The sequence below is a fragment of the Echiichthys vipera genome (assembly GCF_963691815.1).
Source record: "Echiichthys vipera genome assembly, chromosome: X".
Classification (NCBI taxonomy): domain Eukaryota; kingdom Metazoa; phylum Chordata; class Actinopteri; order Perciformes; family Trachinidae; genus Echiichthys; species Echiichthys vipera.
Window position 1 is genome coordinate 22,402,269 of NC_139825.1, and position 23,887 is coordinate 22,426,155.

A 23,887-nucleotide genomic window follows, 5' to 3' on the forward strand; every position below is an offset into this window, starting at 1 on the left:
TATACATCACATAAGTAAGTTGCTAGTTGGAGAATATAATGAATGAAGTAGGAATGAAAACTTTCTGGAAATATGTATGTTACAATGGTTGCAGCTGTGCTAGAATATAGTATATGGGGACAGGTTTTTGGGTGAGAGCTTGTCATTTATATCAATGTTTCAGCGAGTGAGACCAGGTCATTATTGCGAAATAACACCTGACATTGCATTAATGTGCATCTTGCTGCAGGTCATAATGTACTGTACCTTACCACACTGAAAAGTCATTTTCTCACCAATGCTGCCTAGAGATTGTGTGCCCTCCGCTACTGACAATTTGCCATTCACTCTTCTACCCTCAGTGCCTCAGTTCCACTTCATAATCTGCTCCTTTTTCAGCCTTTGTGTAAAATCTGGAATAGTTGGAATAATACACCACGCAGAAGATATTTGCATTTAGTTATAAATGCTTTTCTGCAAGTAAGCCTTTGCCTACATGTTAAATATGAGCTATGGTAGATAACACACAGTCATTAGTCTTCATGTCTCTTTCCTACACTCAAACATGCTAAGTCCTCTCCCTTAAATCAAACATTAAATATTTTATCCAACATATCAGAAGGAAAGCAACAGAAGTGTTAATACTATGATAAAGCAGCAATCAGTAATCAACTGACTGAAGGGGTGCGATAAATATTCAATACAACATCATGTCAACATACATGTGTTGTAGGTCAAATCTATCATTATGGAAAGTGTTTTCACAGAATGTCAGGGACATTCTTTAATATGACAACAATGGTTATTCTAATGGTGACAACTGTCTTTATGTAGCTTTATATATATATATATATATATATATATATATATATATAAAAATAAATAAAGCATATATGATTTGAATATGACCTAAAAAAGGATCTGCAGTGATAATCACTTTATCCCAACATAATGCGAAATCTAAAGTAATATAAAGTAAACATACACATACATTGTGTATTATGATAAAAGTTTTATTGAACTTGCCCCAGGCTAATCTGTGAAAATACTAATTACTTTCCCCTTTAACGCTGAACAAATGCAGCTTACTGTACTTTGTTTATAGTGATTATTTGTCACTGTTGCACAAAACAGATAAGACATCAATGGCCTATAGCTAAATTTTAATTACACACCAACCACTTAGTTGTATCATTTAAGTGTAAAGATCAGATAAAACTACAAATTGCAAATCTTTCCTTCTAAAATCTTGCTGTTTTTGAGGGGAGGTTGGGGAGGTCAATTAAGTAGTTACTGTCATAATAACGCTCAATAATCTTAAAAGGTTTGGCAGTTTTGACAGGAAGGAGAAAGGAAGAAAAACTACCATACAATAGCAAATTGGACAAATAGGTAGTCACCTCTGTGATGTATTGTAGCCTGAGCCAAGAAGAATGTGATATCATTCAAAATCAACTTTAGCGTGGAATCTTAGGATCGATTCAAAAACTCTATATAGGTCTGAATGTTTTGGGGCGAAATGTAAGGCGACCAGTTAACAGTTTAGACATGCCCTACCGATACTTCATGCCAGTCCTAATGCTTTGCTCGCTGGAGGAAGGCACACTCTGAACAGAGAGTTGTCCCAGGCTGCGAGCCACCATTGCCACTGCTCTGAACTTGCTGCGGGTGCCTGTGTTGGGGCTGTTGGCATTCTGTCGGTTTAGCCGGTCCTCCGTGGTGCGGCTCACCCCTCCACGGTGATCCGTGCACACTAATGACACCTGCATCCTGGCTTTTATCCAGGCGTATCAACTGGAGATATTCTAATGAAACTCTCCTTCAGTTAAATCGGTGTGAAGTCTGAGGATCCGCTGAAGAGCGTGAGACGGTTCAGTCTGTAGGAGGCTACTATTCTGAATTCAGCGTCACAAACTGTGCCTCCATTAGATTTCACTGCCCGGTTGCTAAAGTGACTAACCAGCTCACAATGTTCAGCAGAAAAAAAGAGGGGCAGAAGAGTCGGGAACAGATCAGAATAAATTCAAACAATGAAGGACCACTGAACAGGTGAAAACAAAGTGCCCTCAAGAAAGTCCAAATCCAAGCACAACATTACAGCATCTCTGACTTAGCTGTTGTGAGGACATATGTGCAATCACTGCAGACTTCTGACAAATAAAACAGGTCCAGAACGAAGCTATAAATTAAAGAAAAATCTAAATCTTCTAAAACCACAGTCCAAAAAAAGCAAAGCTTGTGTGAATTTCCCTCGGCAAGTTTTTCCTTGATTCATCTGGGTGTCCTCCTCTTGTTTTATCTATTAATCACAGACTCATCAGAGCTGACGGGCAGATTTAGAGTCTTGCAATTTCCTTTTAAAGCCGAGCTCAGTGCTAGAGATAACACCTCTTGCTGCCAAGCTTTAAGACTGGAAACGCATAGATCCACACAAAAGGATGGAGAGAATTAAACACGAACACACAGTTCCAGGACGTTTTCATCTCCCCTTCTGAGTCCGTCTCGACAGTTGTGCTGGCTGCTGAATATTCTAATAAATACTACTGCATGTTAGCAAAAGGGCAACCTCATTCACTTGCCAGCTCTGGCTGTTGCCTGGATTAAACTTACATCTGTATGCCTGCGCCCTTGCGCTCAGTGTAAAGCTGCACAGTGCACACAGGCAAGAGATGGGAGGAGAGAGAGAGAGAGCAAGAGCGAGCGAGCGAGCGAGAGAGAGAGAGAGAGAGAGAGAGAGAGAGAGAGAGAGAGAGAGAGAGAGAGAGAGAGAGAGAGAGAGAGAGAGAGAGAGAGAGAGAGAGAGAGAGAGAGAGAGAGAGAGAGAGAGAGAGAGAGAGAGAGAGAGAGAGAATGTGGTGGGAGGGCTATGAAGAGAAGCTATGAGGAAAGGAAAAATATTCAGAGAGCTACAACAGCGTGAGAGAGCAAGGCATTGAAATCTGTTGTGTTTACAGCAGCACTCTTAAGAATGTGCTCTTCTTTGTCCGTCTGTTGCCCTGCAGTGTTTTTTATAATGCCTTTTTTTTCTATCAGAAGAAAAAGGGTGAAGCTAAATGCTCACTGGTCACGAATTTGCAATAGCCTCAAAAAAGGGGGCTCTCACGTGGGTCTGTTCAACTGCCCATGAAATATTCATTATGTAACTTAATCTGTGACGGTGCATCTCAAAGGCAGGGCTGCCACAGACATAACTTAGATGCTGTGTCTATATTGCTTTATTCCTTGCAAGTGATTAAAATAAATTATTTAATCCTGTGTATTCTTCAACTTGGCAAAGACATCATTAAGGTTTTAGAGTGAGGATACAGCTCTTACTACTGTATAACATCAGTTATTACTAGTAACAAGAAGCTGATTTCATGAACAGTAAAAGCATTCTAAGAAGAGCTGAGTAGTAAAACTATGATAATGGCTGGAGGTTGAAAGTAAATACCACACTAATTGGACTCAACGCAACAGTGGCTGTGGATGGAAGAGACAGTAGATTAGACACACACTTCCAGTAATATAATGTGTAGCTTATCTGAGTGGACCAGCTAGTGTGCCAAGGAGATGATTAAAAGAGATGCCATCGGGAGAAGGCATGTATAGTTAAAGCAGTCAAAGAAGCAACCTCCATCACAGGAATCCAGTTAAGAGGCTGTTGCTAACTGACAGCTCTATTCTTGGAACTATGACCTTTGGTCTTCTGGACTTAAATAGAGCCCTGAGGGGAAAGGTGGTTTAAATTCAAATTAAATCTAATTTCAATTTTACACCGTGTGCAGATAGCACAGAAGCCAGGCTCAAGACTGCCTTTCAAAACTATTCTTCCTTTAACAAAGAAAGAGTGAGGAGTTAAAAAGAAAGACCCTGAACAAGCATCATACTGAATGTGACTATATCTGAATCTCAACAGCAGCAGCCGAAGTAACATACAGACAAGCACCTTGACACCTTTGCAGTGTTATGTTCTGCACTCTGGGTCAGGGAGGGTTTGGGGCTGATGCCCCAACATGTTTGGGGCTGATGCCATACACTCTGTGCTCATTTTGACAAAGCAGTTGAGCATAAGCACAGTCTGACCTGGCGTCCCATCCTGGAAACGTGATGCCGCGATCCAATTGGCTCTACTCCAGGGCCCCCAGAAGTCTTGACATGGGGAAGGTACTGATTAGTTGGAGAAGCCAGGGACAGGAGCTCAGACTACACAGATACAGTGTCAGTGTCTTGTGATCCATGCTAAGCCCACATAATAAGCCTGACATAAATCCCATTGCCCTAGCTAGATATTGGAACATGTCCGCAACTTTCAGCCTTACAATATTCAAGCATTGGGGTAAAATTAAATATATTTACATACAGCCTTCATCCTTTAGCTTATTGTTTCAGGCTTTTACTACACTGCTACAGCGTTTCTTGGCTACTGGAGCCAAGTAATGACTGATTTCTTGTCAATGCTAAACCATATGAACCCTTTGCTGACCCTTGATTTATCTGCATCTAAAATCCACACATTTATTGACTGTTGTGCAATGCAAGGTAGAGTAATCAATACAAGCATGCATCATCTGACAGACTAGTGATCCATCACCAAAATGTATCAATAGAACAACCACTTTTCACGTATGGCTCTGGGATTTTCAGCTTACTGACACTCATCACCAGATGCAAACCACAAAAGTCTGTATTAAGAATCTTCACTTTAACAGTCCTGTAAAATATATCACATTAAAAGTGTAATTATTAAATACACCAGGAGCTATACTCTGCTACAAAAATATGCCAACAGAGTGAGCAACAAATATGCTCAATCCAATAAACCATGCCTGTCACACTTACTATGATTTAATAATTCACAACAGGCACATCTGCCAACCTGCCTCAGATTGACAGCGTGCATTTCCTTCACTTTGACTATTTCTGGAAAAGAAAAAACGACCAAAAGACCAGATAAAAGCAATCATTAGCGATGACTGACACCTTATCGCTACATGACGTGTATTGTTTTCTTGAAGAAATCACAATGTTACCAGGCGTTGCTGTGAGCATGCCTGACAGCCATTTTAAAGGTCTACTGTACACCTACTGCTGTGAAGTGAAAGGATTATTACTGAAACATGTTATAACTATTTTGCTAGAAACAGGCAACCTTGTACCACATGTGCCCACTTATCAACTCTCCTGCAGTGCAGTCATGACATTGCTGAAAGGGAGGCCTTTCATCTGCCTGACACTCATTCTTCATCATCCCACCACTGTATTTATTTTCATTACTGAAGTTTTCACTTGAGTGTGACATCAAATTGCACTACAGAGGACACATCGCCTCCTGGCCTGCTGGTGATCTCAGAGTCAAAGTAAGTATGAACAAATCAAGACACATTTATTACCTTATTCAGCCTTTAGTGCACACTTCAATCAGGACTATTAATGAGCAAATACTGGTCTGAACTATGAGCTGGTTTATGTTCATTCATCGGAGACTGTTGGAGCAAATCTGGAATGAACCTCCATCCATTATTAGTCACAAGATAAATCATAAGTAATAAAGGATGCTGATCTAAAAATAAGAAACTCTGATCCTTACATAATGTCTTAGAGTGACGCTGTTAAATTGCTAATTAGTGACATTGTGCTTAGGGTGTGCACAGCAGGGTGACTCAGAATGCTCAACCCAATGCACAACTGTTCTTTTACGATAAAAAGTATTTTTATATCAATGCAGAGGGAAAGAATTGAACAATACCTGAAAACCAAATCCCATCACTTCCCATTGTTAGTGCTGGACCAGCTAGTTGTTAAATAGCACTGCTGAATAAATCTCAGTGTAAAGAAGAGAAATCCATCTCCCACTCCACATATTATCACTATGTCCTCTCTTGAGTGGCCTTTGTCTCCTTGCTTTGATTAAGTATCTGATTTGTGGTTATCCAAAAATCTACTGAGCTGCTAAAACCCCTCTCAGACACTCAATCAATGTGAGTGAAAGCAGAGCACTGATAGGGCACTGCACTTTATTCAACGTGCAGGGGACAGGGAAATGAGACAAAAACTGGAGACATAAAGCAGACCATGTGTGTTTCTGCGATCACGACTACAGCGGAGTAAAATTCACCAATAGAACCCCTTTCTTTCGGGAGTGTCCAAACGGAGTAGGAAAACAGTAGACAACACTATTCAGATTCAGGACGTACTCACACTGTCCTTACGTACCGCGACCCGGGCTTTAGGGTACTTGTCCCCCCCTCCCTCTACCCCCGCGCCCCAGCCCCGTTTGTACTCTCACACTGCCAGGGCCGGCCAATGCTTCTTGCTGTCCATACGACATCACGCCGTAACACGTCACATGCGTTGATGCGTGTGTGTGGCTTTGTTTACAAATCTTTCCAAAGACCTCAGAGTTTTTGTGCGTCTTGTCGACTGTTTTTGAATATTTTCATCCGACCAAATCTGCAGTAAACACTCCACCTCCGCATCACACCAACGTGAACCTTTCACCGCCATTGTTGTTGTTGTTAACATAACGCTACTGCCGTAGGGCTCGTGCTCGTACACGTGCGCACGTTCGTGCTCGTACATGTGCAAACGGCTCCGCTAAAGCCCACCTCTTTCAAGCGGGCCGTGGACGGCCCGCTGGCCGCAGTTATGCGCGGAGCGGGTGTAAGCACAAGCTGCGGAAATGTATCTCACTTGATAATCCTGCATCCCTTATTACCAATACTAGAAAAGAAACCTGCAAAAACACAGGCTTAGAGTTTTTTGCTTTGTTCTGTTCATCTTTGCAGCCATGATCGGGAAGAAGCGTGGCTATCAATGATGCCATACCATAATGAAGCCCCAGTAGTTCCTCCTGGCTGTATGGGAGATTTTGCTCACATAGCTGACCTCTCCTGGCTTACAGCCCACATACTGCAGCTCAGCAGGAGAAGACAACTACTGTACTTTTATCAACAGAGCGAAACTTCTCTGACCACAGAGGTACTGTGGGGCACCGTCATGAGCAGTGATCCTTCACCACGATGGCAGCATTAGCTCTAAAAATAGTCACTGGCTCTTTGAATCAATTCCACACAGTGAGCATAGACAAAAACACAAAGAACACTCTTGACTACTGGAAGGGGAAAAGGACTCCCGAATATTCAGGAGTGTCTCAAACAGTCTTTCACAAGTTTGCTCTGAGGGACAGTCTTGGTACATCCATCGAGCTGGAGTTGGCACATGAACTGGCATTCAGTGTTGCTGCAGGGTGCAAGGCCTGATCTGTCCAAGTTAGTTTGGCAAGCACTGACTTTCTGCCCTCTGTAGGGACTACTGCAGAGTTTATCTGATAGGGACTACTTTGAAATATGCAATAAAACAGGGGTATTATATCGTATAGCAAAGATTCCTTCAAGCTCGGTAAACACAATAACCTATACGCAACTGCTTCATCTCACTCTAGCTTAGCCATCTTCTGTGTACATCACTTACAATTAACGTAAGAAAGCACATCCACGGGCATCAGGCCAGAACAATGTTGTTTGTGGCAGGTGGTGATTGTTAGTGCGGTGTATACCCGGCTGTAGAGGATGAACACAGTTGAACCGTTTGAACTGTTGGCCGTGTGGAGGTTTAAGTTCTGGAGGTTTAAGTTCCACCTACTGAGGGTTGAATTGAATAGCATTAGTGAGGATTTGAGTAACAGAGTGAAAGGATAGCATCCCTAAGATGGAATTGGCGAGGAAGAGGTGTGTGTGCTTGTGTGTGTGTGTGTGTGTGTGTGTGTGTGTGTGTGTGTGTGTGTGTGAGTGTGAGTGGGTGGGTGAAAAGGCTTAAGAGAGTTAATGGAAAGTGATGTGAGGTCAGACAGATTGACGGTGTTGATCGACAGATGTGGTAATGCTTTTCTAGCAGCTTCATGTATCCTGAGGCTGACTCTTCCATCACTGTAATGAGGATGTACAGTAATTAACTTAAGCAGAAAAATACAATATAATAATGTTGTATGTAGGTTATCTTAGCTTGAATCTTTTCTTTAGTTTCTTTGTACTTTTCATTATCTGAGTCAAATAACTCTTCTAATTGCTGATCTGAACGATCTCAGCCGTAGAGGTACTGAAGATTTTAAATAGCTGTCATACTGTACAAACACAAAGAATGTCGAAAATTAGGTTTACTAAAGGCTAAATACTATCTCAGTTAGTCTGGGAATTCCTCAGGAAGCAGAAGAGCGAAGAGAGATGCAGGTCACATCTGTGAGCAACGAGTGCTGCAATTCTTAATTCTCCATTGAACATGACAGATTCCCCGCAGACAGCAGGGCTCAGGAGGAGTTGTCGTTTCAGCTGTCCCTGCTGACACATCTAACAGAGCAAGAGCGCTGAGACAATCAAAAATAGCAGACAGGGAACCCCTGTTATTATGTAATATGTATGCCTTTTTGGCATTAGATATTCCCAGAGATTATATGTTTTTCTAATTATGGGGAAAATGGTGTCTATAAAAAAATAAAACAAAGTGGGTTTAAATAAATATGTCGGCCATTACTAAACAGCAGTGATCTCCCAGCCATGTAGGGATTTTAGCATCACGGCTTGTGTAACAAGGTGTGCTTAAACCAAACAGGGATGAGTTACACAGTCCGAGGGAACACGCTTAATAATATTGGTAAAAAGGGAGAGTGAGTGGAGGAAGCAGAATAATCTGTTCTATTCAACAGAAGATCCTCCTTTCTGCCTGTGTGCATTTGTCATACATAAGGTTCACACAGAGGAGCGTTGCTAGGCAGAAATACTTTCTATTACGTATTTCGTATTTCTGTGGAAAAATTAGGCTGCTTGCCTTTTGAAGCTCTTGGTATTCTGTGTACAAACTGTCTTAAGAAACTTAAGTTCAACAACTGGTAAAGGGACCTGATTTAAAATACACAGCCTTAAAGTGAACTTATCATTTAGAAAAATGTGATGGACTGTTGGGTCTTTTTTTAGGGAAATGTAGCTGGTTGTGTTATGCTATTTTAACACAGGTAGCAACTTAGCACACTGATTTTCTGAATCCAACTCTGAAAATCTCCAATTAGGCAGAAGTAGAAGGATGAAGACAGCTATTCTAAACATGAATATGAGAAACTCACAAAGTTTCAGGTTTGTCCGGTCACACCTGTCCTGTTTGATAATGCTGAAGTAATAAAGTAAAAAATGTTTGAATTCAAATTATACACTGCAAAACTTTTGATATAATTGATCACTAGCCATGCTAGTGATCAATTGATTATAAAGAACCTATTTATAAAGTCTACAGGCACTGTGAGGTCCTTAAAAATCCATAGCTCTGAAGGCCAACATATACAGTGCCTATAGAAAGTCATGATACCCTTTTGAAATAGACTTTTTTTTTTGTTTTACAGCCTGAAATGATAATACATACAAAATATGGTTACACATTTTTGCCTTACAACAAGTGATCAAGTGAAACTTTTTTTTCTTCAAAATGTCTGAAAATTTGAAAAAAATGAAAAACTAGAATCGCATGTTTGGAAAACTGATGAGTCCCCAGATTGAATACTTTGTGAAGGCACCTTTTGCTTTAATCACAGCCATCAGTCTGTTTGGATTTGTCTCGTTTTTCATCTCGTGTTTGGGTCGTTGTCATACTGATGAACCATCTGCCCATTTTCAAGTGTCTAACAGAGGGCTGCAGGTTTTCCTCAAGAATTTGGGTGGACTTGGCAGCATCCATTTTCCCTTCAATCCTGCCCAGTCCCTGCTGAAGAGAAACAGGGCCACAACATAATAGGTGCATTTCCATTAGGGTTGAATACGCAGAATGAGGTGGGTCCATCTGACGGAAACACTCCTAATTTGCATGTGAGCTGCTCGAGGGGGGATGTGGTAGTACAGACGCCACAACTACACGGCGAAGTAAAGTAGACACTTTTTATCCAGTAGTGTAGAAGAACACGGCACAGAAAATTATCTGTGCAAGCGCATCTATGCACGGGCTTGTTAAAGAGTGCTGCAGCAGTCGGTTTGGATTCTGACCTGCTGCCCTTTGCTGCATGTTCCCTCTCTCTCTCTCCCATATCACCCCCCTCCCCCCACACACACACATAATTAATGTAAGGAGGCCAGTTAATTTGGTGTATAATATGGAGTGTGATTGATTATACCTGAGAATGTTTATAATGGTTATTCTAAAGGGACTCATCACCTTTCCAACCCTGCTACTCTAGTGTTTCATTTTTTATCATTTTTCAGAAATTTTGAAAACAAAAAAATGTGTAAATCACGCTGGAAACATTTTTTTTTTTTAATTATTATAATTTCAGGCTGTAAAACAAAAAAAGTGAATATTTCATAAGGGTATTATGACTTTCTATAGGCACTGTAGGTCTATTACAGTAAATGACCCATCATTTTCTAGAAAATGTAATTTAAACATAAGCCTTCAATGGTCCTGTTATACAAGTTATGCATATGAAACAGATGGTCAGATCAGCTACTGATTCAGTTGTCCCAGAATGGCCTCAACCTGTACAAATACAGAAGCAAGGCAGCTTTATAATGTGGCCAGCCTGTTCGTAAATCCCTGACCTAGACATGCTGAGAGGTCAGACCAGTTCAAACTTTCTTACTGGTGGTCCTGCCTGAGATCTCGGTATAAACAAATGGTTCCCATTACCAGCAGAAATCAAGAAGGAAAACAGAAACAGAAATTACTACACAATAAAAGACTTGTTCATACAATGGGAAATTAGTTAAAAACTGCAGTTTTAGGGAAGTGGTTTCAGTCTGACTGGACATAATTGATTCTCAGTGACAAAACCAATAAAAATAAGGACCATACAAGGAACAGAAGGATCAACAGAGCAAAAAAGAACAATATGTCATCAGCTGATACTTAGATGCCATGAGCAATGTGCTTTTAATACTATCGAGCCAAGAATGCTGAAGAACGAACTGCAGGATGCATTTGGATGCCGCCATGGTCCTATGGATAGAGGACTACTTGATGGGCAGGCCGCAGTTTGTGTTTGAGTGCCTAGTGAGCAACATCAGGACTGTACTGTCTCCCTTCCTGTTTACCATCTACATATAAGACTTGAAGTACAATTCTGAATTGTGTCTTCTGCAGAACTTCTCAGATGGCAAGGTACTTATAGGGTGTGTGGAGGGTGCCTGTACAGGGGCCTGGTGGACTGATTTGTGAGGTGGTGTGGGAGAACCCATCTGCAGCTGAACGTGGATAAGACACAGGAGATTGTGGTCGACTTCAGGAAGTACCCACCCTCTCTAGTCTGCATCAGTGGGAGACATGTGGAAATTGTGAGGTTCAATGAGTACCTGGGCATTCAACAGGACGACAAGCTCGAATGGACTACTACCAACACAGAGCCCATCTACAAGAATGGTCTGAGCCGCCCCCAGGAAGTAGCGCCGGCTCAGGTCCTTCAGGTATGCCATAAGATGCTCCACATGTTTTATCAGTCTGTCGTGGTGAGCATGATCTTTTATGCTGTGGTGTGCAGGCATCAAAGGGGGCGTCATGAGACTGAAAAAACTCATAAAGAAGGCTGCTAAACTTATCATTGACTAAACCGGCCTCATACATCCATTGCTGGACTGTTTTTAACTGGAACTTTATCCCTTGCATTACCCGATAATATTACCATTCTATTGAAGAACATTTTGATTGTCACTTGTTATTAATCCTCAGAACATTATGCATTTTAATGCACCTTTCGTTACTGCATTTTATATGATTGTATTGTACCTACTGTTAAAAGTTTTAATGTTTTTATTGTATGTTACTGTATCAAGCTTCTATGAGAATTTAATTTCCCTGAAGGGATTAATAAATTCATTCATCCATCCATAATGCAGGAGAGAGTTTCCTATCAAATGAACAATAAAGCAATGACAGGAAATATGAAAAATATTCTATTAAAGAGGAAGTAACTACATATCAAAATATTATCTGTGTATCATTTTTTACAGGACAAAAACACCACCAACCAACTTGGACTTGGATTTGCTGAAATTCTGAAAGTGCGCTCAAGTGTGAAATTGAAAAATTCTCTCTGCATTAAATTTGCAGGAGTGACCACAAAACCACAGAAATGTACTTAAAGCTTGGGTGAACTTTCCTTCTTAACTGGGAAAGCCTCAGACTTGTGAAAGAGAAACACTTTTGCTGAATTTTTCCGAACCACATTTACTTTACGGCATGTCAAGACTTACATCCATCATATTTTCTGCCCCTTAAGGACCTATTATAGTTTATTTCGGGAAAACCACAATAGACAGAGAAAAAAAAGTAGGATTCTTGAAAAATTCAACGCTGATGGTGCACATTCGGATGTTCAACTAAAAGTTCAAGAGAGAAGGAAAGCAAAAAACTTTTCATGACTAAAACTTCACATTTTATTCAGTAAGTTTACGGAATAAGTGCTGAATGTCAAGTAAAAATTGAAGGGATCCAAAGCGACAAAGGCACAATTCTAAAGCCTGAGTCTCTAAAAGGGTGAGGACAGTGGGGAGGGCCTCCTACTTCCTGTCACTACTGGGTATTCATAAAGTACAGAGCAATCCCCCTGCAGCCTCCTGTGAATGACGCATACACTAACATACACACAGACACACACTCTTTCAGACATAAAAAAAAGACACAGATAATGCAGAGAGGCACAAAAGTGCATGTGGGGAAGAGCAATGTTAACAACGGTGTAAAGCATAATCAGAAGAAAAACAACACATGTGGAGCAGCGCTTCGCGCTAAAGTTTAGCCGTGTGATGAAGGAGAGTACAGGTATAAAGGTGCTCTTACTATATAAAATAGGGAAATAGCAAAAATAGGGTTTGTGGTGTCTTGTGTTGTTGAGAATCATTTATAACTTTAGAAATCACCAGAAGGAGCAGCACTTGAAAGACCAATTTCTCACAAATTTACTTGAAACATGTCAAATAAAAGCAACAGCTATGACTTGTGTGACAAGGCTATGCCCTGAAGTCCATGGCATCTCACATGAATCAGAGACATCAAAGTAAAAACTATGATGTAATACAACCATATTTAAAAGGCCTACGAATCAGAAAGTTGCAACATTGTAAGCCGGAAGAAACCAATGATGACAATAACCAAGGACACCATTTGAGATTACATTCCTCTTGTGGCACAATTCAAGGTAAAACTTCTGAGGAGAGAATTTTTACCTCTCTGGATTGCTCAGCCCCCGAAAGCGCAGCTTGCAGCATTCTCAAAAAAAGCTGATACAATCAACTTCACACTGCACTCACTTTGGTCCTCAGTAATACACCTGCCAAGTGTGAAGTGGATTAACATTTCACACACAGAGATTCCTTCCTTTAAAGTAAAATGATGCTGCTACAACACCATTGGCCAAATGGGACCAAATATGTATGTCCACTATAGATATCATATCTCAACATTTCTACCAAATGTAGCTGCAATAGCACAAAGAGTTCAGGAGATATAACATGTTTTATAATATAAGCCCTGCCCACAGCATTTGAGCAAACCATGAGGGCCAGCTATAGCTTAACTGTATTGAACATCAGAACTCTGAAAACTTCTCTTTTTCTGGCATGGCCCAGAGATGTTCTGTACCAAATTTTGTGATGATTGCTCAAACTGTGTAGAAAGAGTAGCGAAAAACAGATTTGTACACAATTCAGAATGGTGGGGAAACAATCTAGATGGAAATGGACGTGGCTTATAAAATAGATTAGTCGCAGAATCCACAGAATCTATTTTTTTGTGGATCCACAGAATCCGCAAAAAAATATTTTGTTTCTGAGACATAGGGCTCAAAAGTTACAGGCTAAAATGTAGAGTTTGTTATTATAACGTCACCATCTGGCCAAATGTGAAGAATCAAATCGGATGAACGGTTCTCTAGATATGTGAATTACATACACGGACAGACACACATTTTTCCCGCATTATAATTAGATGTACTGACCCTTAAACTGTGATCACGAAAATATCTTCTTGAGCTGCCATAAATAAAAACTCTTAAATTAAAATACAACAACCAAAACAAAATAGTGTTCCCACACAACATTTCTGACTAGAACATTTTGACAGGCTGTCAGACTAGGCCAGACAGAGAAAGCTCAGAGAGAACTGGAGAGGTCACCACTGGAAACAGAATCTATATCACTCCAAATACCTCAACATCATCTCCCACTCCTGTGACAAAGATAAAGCACAGACACGCTCTCACCAAGGCAGCAAGGCAGTAGTCTTGAGGTAAAATAGTGGATTAACAGGTTAGGCTGCAGTCCGCTCAGCTGTATCCAGCTGCAGCTGTGTATAAGAGTCTGTAGCTAAATTTAGCTGTGGAGTAGGGGATTGCCTGAAGAAAAACATCACAGTTGCCCGGGCTGACACATACATACTGCAGTGCCGCTACGAGTGAGAAGATTAGAGTTTACAGTGATTTGGTGCACATTTATGTCCCCACCAAAAGGTCTGTGCGTTTGTGTGGATATAAGTGAGAAATAAGTGAAAAGGGATTAATAAAGTGTGTGAGTGAGATGGGTGAGACAGAAATGTTAGGAGGTTACGAAAACGTGTTTGAAGAAGAGACAGTACATTTACAAGAAATAAGAAACATTCCTCCATGCTGCCACCTGGAGACAGGGATGTCTCATGTTTTAAGTAATTGTTTTAGTCTAATTTTGAAATCAGGCTAAGCTCAATAGAAACAGATAGGTATTAAAACTAGTTGGCCAGGATGTTCAGCAGCATAGAAGGGCAAAGAGTGATGTCCATGGTGTGCTCAGTGAATGCATTATGGCAGTGCAGTGGGAGACATTCGGAAAGTGTATAAACTGTTAAAGTAGAAAGTCAGCGCCATCTAGTGGAGAGCAGCTGTTAGTAACAGAGAACTACTCAAAGGGGGAGCAACTGATCATAATATGACTGAACGGTTGTTTGTTGATGTTTGCTTAAGCTAGATCTGAAACAATTAGTCGATTAATTGATTGACAAAAAAAATGTATATTATTAATAAAACTGTTTTGATAATTGAAATAATTTCTCTAATTGTCATTCTCTTGTTGCAGCTTCTCAAAAGTAACTCCTCTTAAGCTGTAACTGAACAGATTGGTCTGACTATTGGTCGGACAAAAGGCTCTGAGAAATTGTGACGGACATGTTTTCAGTATTTTTTGATGTTTTTAGACTAAACGATCGGCAGATTAGGTTGGGGACTGTAGTAGATCAGCCGCTAGAAACTTGGCTGGGGAATCGAATTGTGAGGTGTCAGTTCACCTACTGGGCATTGTCGAGGTGCCCTTGAGAAAGGAACTGATTCCCCAAATGCTCTGTGTGTTTTCCATGGAGCAGACCCTGACTCTGACGGATCTCGATTCAATGCATGTATGGTCCTGTTTGTGCATGTATGTATTTCGGGCCTGTGTTTGTATAGCATAGTGAAATAACTGAATTTCCCCTTGTGGGACTAATAAAGGAATGGTTTTTTTTCTTTTGTAGTTACATCCCTTACCTTTATTGATCAATATTTCTTCAGACAAACAATGCATCAAATGGCTGCATTCTAGAAGTCATAATGCTAAAATGACTGAAAACCTGTTTTGGTTTTACAGCCCACAAATTGACTGTGCAGGTGAGTCTAAGCTGCTCTAATCATCCCAAGATGTTTCCAGCACAGGAAGCTCTTTTAAACCCACTCTGCACTACCTTACCAACACAACAAACAGAAAAATTTTCTGGTAAACATAGTCGAGCATCTGGTAGCTAACAACTTAGAATTTAAGACACCATGGTATCAAATTCATCAGATGGGCAACGAACATATAAAACACAAAAGTGAATGCTCCTCTGAGTTTGCTGCATAATGATCTGTTAATGAACCTGTGATGTTATGTTGACTGTCAGCTTGTTCTGATGTTTTTCTGCCCCCTGGTGGGAAAATCTTAACTAATTAGGTGTCCAAGCCCGAGGGGGCTGGGGCCACGCGATGCAAGCAGCAGCGTGGCTCCCAGTACCAGCGGTGCTGGGAACCCTATTGTTTTAACAAGGATTTGAATTTTTTTTTAATTTCCATCGGTAAAAATTCATACTGCAGCCTACACCGTACAAGTTATGGAGGGAAAACTTTGAACCTGATATATGCAAGAGCTACTTTTTCCTCCAAGGCTGTGTCCGATCAAGATAAAACTTGGTACATGTTAGGTTTGGATGGTCCTGACCAAAAGTTATCCAAATAATTTTGATACTTTTAGAAATGCTGAAGTTATAGATTACAGCAAAAACAGGAAGTGCCCCGTATCTTCCTCAAATGTGTCGGATCGACACAAAATTTGGTAATCTAGTTTCCTTTGTCTTACTGAGGCCTTCTACAAAACTATAAGTCAGATTAACAAGAAACTTAAAACGATAGTTTCTGATGCTCGTCTGAGGCTTTGAGAAAAATGTCATCAATCATCCAGGAGGTGGTGCTGTTTTGAATATCACTCATACAGGAGCATTAACCTTACAAGTTATGGGAACAAAACATTCAGGGGAGGTATAGTCTGGTGCCCCCTCAAAACACACCAAAAATGACACATTCCTGTCTAGTATTTTTGAACAAAATTGTAAAAAAAACAAAAAAACTTTTTCAAACTTCTCCTAGGCCAAGAATCTGATCACCATGGAATTTTGCAGAAATTATCCTTTAATCATCTTGATGAAAAGTTATCAAAAGAATTGTAATAGTCCAAAACATGTGTATTTTATGGAGAAACAACTACCTGTATGTTGTTCTCATAACCGGAAGTATTGTATATCTTCACAATAATTAGTCCGAATTACATCAAACTTGGACTGATAGTTGTCCATGGTAACTTGAGGCTCTGTGCAAAATTTGTGATCAATCGGACATTAGTTATCTGTTACACAAAATTGAAAAATACAAAACACACATGCGAAAAAACCTACTTTTGCAAACTCGTCCTAGGCAAAGAGTCTCATCAGCACGAAATTTTGCACATATAATCTTTCTAACCCTATGATCAAAAGTTATCAAAATAATTTTCATAATCCAAACAATATTAAAGTTATAGAGGAAAGACTTGGTACACTGTAGTCAAAACAGGAAGTGGTGCGTTATTTTGAAGTAGTTTCTCTGATAATCACACAACTTGAAAAAGTTATTTCCCACTTCGCACTGAGGGTCTGTGCAAAATCTGACATTGACCGGCCACAAGCTGGGGCTGTTATGAAAAATTGAGTAATGCATGCAATATGTGAACAAACAAAATATCTACGAACTAAAATACCTACACTTTCTTTTTAAAACTACAATCTGTCCAGCGTTCAAGCTGCGACTTGCATTATGCCCATGGATCTACGGGTCCGAATTGCATCACTTCTGCGGGTCGCCAGGTCCGAGTTGCATGGGGGGGTGGACTCCGCTGATACCCTCTTGCAGGTCTAGTTTATCTTAACAACTACTAAATCAAAGCAATAACTAGCTGGCTTACTAATGGTATCAAAAAGTTATTTACACTGTTATGTAGATTTCATTACATACAGAAAAACTTTTTTGTATTAAAAGGATCCACCTTAAAGCAAGCAGGAGAGGCGAACTGTACATCAAGGAACAGTTATGGTCAAGCTTTGTAATGATCTCCACTTAGACGTTAATAAATGCAATGTCCATTAGTGTTAAGGCACTCCAGAAATCTATACTCCCCCAGCTGACCTTCATGTAGCTCAAACAGCTTCCTGTCTCTCCTCACTGAACTCAAGATGGCTCCTTTACCTGCTGCCTGGCTCTTTCAGTTGGAGGACATGGACACTAGGGAAGGTTTTCCAGTTTCCAAACGGGCCTGAGTGAGTGTTTTATCTTTCATGTAAATCACTCAATATTTACACCCGTAAAACAACCAAACCAGTAGTACTCATTCACACTGGCTAGTATGAGTATAAAAAACTATTAATCATGTCATATTGAAGTAATGTTGAATAACTTTATTTAGAGTAGGGGAAATTAATCTTGTGCTTATCTAGTGATGTAAAACAATCCCCCCCTTGATTAACAACGAAGGGGGGGGGGGGGGTAGTTTACAACTGTGTGCAGACTAGTGAGTTAAAAAGAAGAGGGACTATGATAAAACCTTTTTGCTTGATTATTGGTGAGGTGAAGGCAGTGCTAAAAAATACTACTTGCAGCTTAGTTGAAATGCTGGCCTGCCTTCCTGTTTACACACCTGAAATAATGATGAGATTGAGTCAGAGGTCGCATGTACTTGCTGACCCAATTGACGCACTAATTACAGAATTGCGGGCGATCACGATACAAGAAAACAGACGATCTAGGCAGGACTTCCTCTGTTAGATGAGCTACTGTAGTCCTGTGGTAAGCCAATACTAATGATTAAATACAACAAAGAAAAACGTAAATCACACTTAGATTTGCTACTAGGTCCATTAGATTGGACAGAACAAACTAAGATAAACAGCTGTAGTGTTACTGATATGTAACCAGCATTGATGGTTACTTTAGAAGGCACTCTGAGGTTCAAAAGAACCACAAATGCTCTTTGCGAAATTAAACCCTCTTTCTAACATGCACACTTGCAAAGTTGCACCCAAGCCTGTCATGGGCCAGTGACTGAGCTTTACACAACAGGGAGGTAGCTATGAGAAAGGAATACTGCCAGCAAGATGATGACACACTATACTGCCTGCAGATGACAGTAAAACTTGGTTACCAGACATAGTAACAGCTGCCAACAGCAGCCAACCATACCTAAGTTCAATGGTCTCGGTCAAAAACAACAGCAGTCATGCCTGCGTGTGATGAAAACTATCCATGTCCATGACAACATCAGTTTAACAGGCTTTATTGGCCAACACAACAGCCGCTCAGCCTGCTGCAGTCCATGGACTGTTTGTTTCGGTTTGGTCATTGTGTTGATGACAGACAAAATAAGCAATAATAGTTTCAAATTGTATCGCTATTTCTGCCTCGATTGTGCATTTTATACGTACTTTTAGTGTATCTATAAGTAATCTTTAGAGATATAAGAAATACACATATACTGTGCATATAAACTCAGGTATTGGCCTTCAACTTTTGAACTAAAGCTTGGCATACTGACAGACTAAAAATCAGTACTTTTTTTTTTACACACTGCCTTGATACAGCATCGATGATAATGTGATAATGTATGTCTATATGACTGTGAAAACCAAATATCTCCAACATAACAACTTTTCATCGGCTAAGAAAAACTTGTTTTTGACTTTGATAATTATCTGTCCAGTATTCTAATAAGATCAATCACTACAACTCAGACCAAGCCAATACTTAGATCTATACTACAAGATCATCACAGCCCAAATCATACACAATATCTGGTCTCATATTATTATGTTTATTAACAACATCTCCTAGAAATTAGTTGTTTCTGTTTGTCTTTGTGGGGCAAAATTCTCTGTTAACAGGAAAAGCAGAGATGAAGAGAGACTATCTTAGTGATAAAGGGGAAAAAAGAAAAGCGAGTGAGATTTTAAGGGGCCAGGTAACTCCTCACGGAGCAGTCTGTCCTTCCATGCAGTTGGGCAAATATGCCACCGACCTAGATGATTAAAATAAAACTAAAGCCCCAGTACCTTTGCAATCTGACCAATGGATAGAGTAAGACTGCACTGATATTAACAAAAGAGAGACAGATGAACACGTCCCTGACTGCAAAGGTACAAAATAGTTCCTTGACAAAGACACCGATGTGATGACATGCACCTGTTCAGTAGTATCTGACCTCCCTCAACCACAAAGCTCTCACCTACTGGTTCTCAGCCCCACCACTGTCCAGGTCTCAGGAGTATCCAAGTCTCTATCAAGCTCTGCCCCTCTCTTACCTGTACTTCATGCCTGTCTGATAGGACACACACTCCTCCAGGGCCAGGCCATTCATCTTCAGGAAGTCTTCCATGTTCTTAATTTGAGCAGCGACTCTCTGTTCCCGGAGTCTCTGCAGCTCAGCTGGGTCAGGGGGCCTGGCCGGTGGCTGATTCAGCCCCTGGTCTGAGTGGTAGCGGTTGATCCCGCTCCTGATGCTCTCGCTGTATGACATAGACAGCATCTTGCCGCTGCCACTGCTGCTGCTCTTTCGAACACCGCTGCTTGGCGCTGCTGGTTTGGGGATCTGCAGGTTTTCAGGAATACAGTAACTGGACTTGCGCCGGCCTGGAGCCCCCCTGGGGCCACTAGCGTACCCTCCCGCAAACATGCCCCTCCCCCTCCTTCTACTCCTCCCTGTGATGCTGAGGCGACCCGTGCAGTGACGATTAAAGTAGGGACACGGATGGAGTGAGGAGCCGGCAGAGCACAGCCACCTCCTTAAATAGCACCTGCTTCCATAAAAAACTGCTCTCCTGCTTGGGGCAGCGCATGGCCATGCATCCTGTAATCAGAGTCGCACAACATAGCCCCCGCACCACCCTCCCCTGACAGGTACACAACGGCAGGGTTACACTGATAGGGAGCATTCAGGTGACTTGATGGTGATTAAGGAGCAGGATCAAAGAGAGCACATGCTATCTTCGAAAGGGAGGCATTCAAACATGCACCAAGCAAGAGGGGACTACCTGGTCTCACTTCTGATCCTGACTGGACTAAGAGGGAGACCCAAGAGACAAACTTTCAGAGAGTCTACAATATAATACAAAAAAATATGAGTGCCTCTCACAAAAAGTCACAACAAGCTCATCTGGACTGGCAGAAACAAATCGCTTCAAGAATCCCCAAACAACTGCATGATATGCACTTGTTTTAACCATTTAGTCTTCATTCTTCTGTTAAAACTTACTTTTGCTTGAGTTATTTGATTCCTTTAGGGGTACAGAGTGTTTTGCTGAATTTATTCAGTAGAGGGCAGTACTGTAAAAGCTCCATCGTCACTACAAGAATGCAGGTTAATTCTGAATGCACAACAGAGCACTGTAACAAAGCCACTTTCTTGGGGAAGACAATGTATTGTATGACACTGAGACTGCAATTTTATATTAATATGTTATCTGACCAGCAGACAGATGTGATACAAATACACATAAAAAATAAAATAATAATAATAATAATAATCTAAACATGACTACTATGAAAACATCAAATATATGAAAAACTGTATTAATTATAAAACAAAAAAAACTTAAAAATAAGATGATTGTAGATGTTTTTTAATAACATTTGTGTGGAAACAACAACAGCAAGAACAAATAAACAGATAAAAAGACAACACAACACCAATCATATCCATGATTTTGAGATTACGTGATTATATTTGGTAAACATTAACATATGACTATATGACTTTATGGCCTAATATTACAGGTCAATCCAAAATTACTTGAAATAAGATGTATACTGACATTTAAATCAATTAGAATAATTACTAAAATAAAAATGCAATTTATAATCTGTATAATCTGTACTCTCAACAAGAATGACTTCAATCAATGCAGATATTCCTTCTTTTAACCACCTGGGAATAAGGAAATTATATTTTACTGCTGGTTTACAACATACCATATGCTCTGAGCTGTACTGATCTCACTCAACACTTGAACAGGACTTCCTTTGCTTCTGTACAACCTAGCTAACAACACAGTTACCATAACACTGGCATAAAAATCCTTATAAAAATTATCAAATCAAACACATTTAATACAAAATACAGACATCCAACAGTATCTGACGGAAGAGTCAAACTGGTGACGCCATCATGACAAGACTGTGATCTCTCCCACAAATTCTCCATTAATTCCACAAACAGCTGCTTTCCTTGCTTAGAGACACAAGACATAAATAAAGGAGGAGACTTCAGGCTAGGCAGCATGCATCCACACACTCTTCATCACTCTGCCAACCCCTTACACACTTAACAAATACGCAAACAACACATTCCTGATGTGGTTACAAGTGCAAATCTTTCCTCAAACTCACCCGATTTCTTGGGGGTCGGCTCATGAGCGAGGTTGCGGGGTGTCAGTCTGGTCTTATAAACACACACTGCAGACAGTGATGAAGCGGGTCCACCCAAACTGGGAGTGTCTTACTAGGAAACGTCTAAGCCAATTAGTGAATAAGAGAGTGCATCCCTTCCCTCTCCTCACCACTTGGACCATACTCTATCACCACAACCAACACCTCTCCTCCTCCCCTCCCTGTGAGATCTCATGGAAGAAATCCATTTATGTCGTTTAGTGGCCCATCTTGTTTCTGTTAACCGCAGCAAATAATATCAGCCCTGAATTATTCACCAAAGCTTTTGCACTAAAAGCCTCTGATTGTTGTTCCACGGGAGAGGATACTAAGAGCTAGACATTAATGGGGACCTGAGAGTTTTGTGCACATGAAATACACACACGCAAACATACACAGTATCAAGCAAACACATACTGTATTTATACACACAGAGAGACAGAAAAAACAAACAAACCGCCAATCATGTACAAGTACTCTCTAACCGAGGAATTATGAAAATCACACCGGTTAAGCACGCCTTGCTGCATCTTTCTCCAACAATGCCATGTGCTCATGGCATGGTCAGAATCAGTGTCATGTAATAATAACTCTGAACACAGAACTGTCAGGCAAGTGTATATATGTGTACTGTAGCTCATCTTTACTTGCCTTATTAATTACAGAGGAAATCCTCTAATGTGCTTAGTAGGCTTGGGCAGTATCAAGGTATAACAGTATACCAGGGTCAAATACTGTCAAATATATGGGCATTCCTATTTCTATTTAACTGACATTGAACTGACTGACTGAGAGAAATGCTATATTGCTTGGATGTGTTGTACTGTAGTGCACAGTGATTTGACTTCCTGCCAGGCTTTAATGGCATAATATTTAGTATTATCCTAAAATACAATCTATAAACTAATACACCACTTATCTCCAATTTACAATGCTGCCCTTTCATCCCTTTCCAGGAGATTCAACAATCTAACCTCAAAGAACAACTGTTCACAAATGGCCTCCTGTGACTCCAACGACGGTCATTAAGACCAAATAGAGCACTAACAAAGTCGAAACCAACTTCCCACCAACGACTGCCACTCTAACGACGGCCGTTGGCACTTGGAGCACAAAGGGTTCCAGTGACATCATCGGCCTTGTGAGAGGTTAAATACCTGGATCTCCACACCCGTTAGTTGGACCAGTCCCAGCCTGGTCAGATGTGTACATGAACTGATGATGCCTCTTGGATGAGAGGTGAAACGTTTTTCTAGACAAATCTCAATCATCACTTATGACCCACTAAAGGTTTGTGGTGGTATCTGTATCTGCCCTCGGCCTGTATTTACCAGCTGTGAAAGGGGCGCTGGTGGTGTTTTCACTTTCTGAGTCTGCGCTTGTGTGTGTCATTACGGCAATATGTGGTCCTGTAGATACTTTCTGTAGCTGGAACTCACACAGAGGCCGTTTTGAGTATATTGCCAGGTGTTTACATGTCTGTCTGTTTGTGGAAAGATTTTTTTCACCGTGATTGTATCACAACCATGCAAGATACAAGCTTTGCAGGTGTGTCTTTTACATTATCTAACTCATACACATGGGACACATAGAGGTCAATGACCTTCATTGTTGGAAAGCACTCAGTCCTCTGAAAACTGTAAAATGATTTAACGATAGCCAGAGCCGGATATACTTTACTAAAAGCATTCTTAGTACAGAATCATGAAGACAAGCATGAAATGGCTCTGAATAGATTATGCCATACACAGATGAGTATGGATCTACAACCCATGCTGAAAAATAAAGCAATACCAAGTAAAATAAGAATCATCATAAAGACAAGGTGGGGCTGACACAGTCGTGCCAGATTTAAATGTTGTCATTTTTGTAGACTAGAACTCGGTCTGTTACAGAGTTGAACTGACTGAAAATAATTAAACTTCC

At 40.6% G+C, this 23,887-nt stretch overlaps 1 protein-coding gene across 5 annotated transcripts in view; it reads right to left on the reverse strand.

Moving 5' to 3' along the window:
• The window catches only part of kcnab2a (potassium voltage-gated channel subfamily A regulatory beta subunit 2a), a gene marked incomplete at its 5' end in the record, with an annotated part of 100,234 nt that overhangs the window by 30,151 nt on the left and 46,196 nt on the right, over positions 1-23,887 (reverse strand). The window contains 2 exons of one of the 5 annotated variants that reach the window (XM_083939505.1): positions 19,840-20,126; positions 21,923-21,964. The exons of 3 other annotated variants lie outside the window; for them this stretch is intronic. In XM_083939505.1, the coding sequence (XP_083795631.1) occupies positions 19,840-20,126; positions 21,923-21,946 (311 nt within the window). Of the gene's footprint in view, positions 1-19,839; positions 20,211-21,922; positions 21,965-23,887 lie in introns of those variants that run through there. One more of the 5 variants, XM_083939504.1, reaches the window with a different exon arrangement.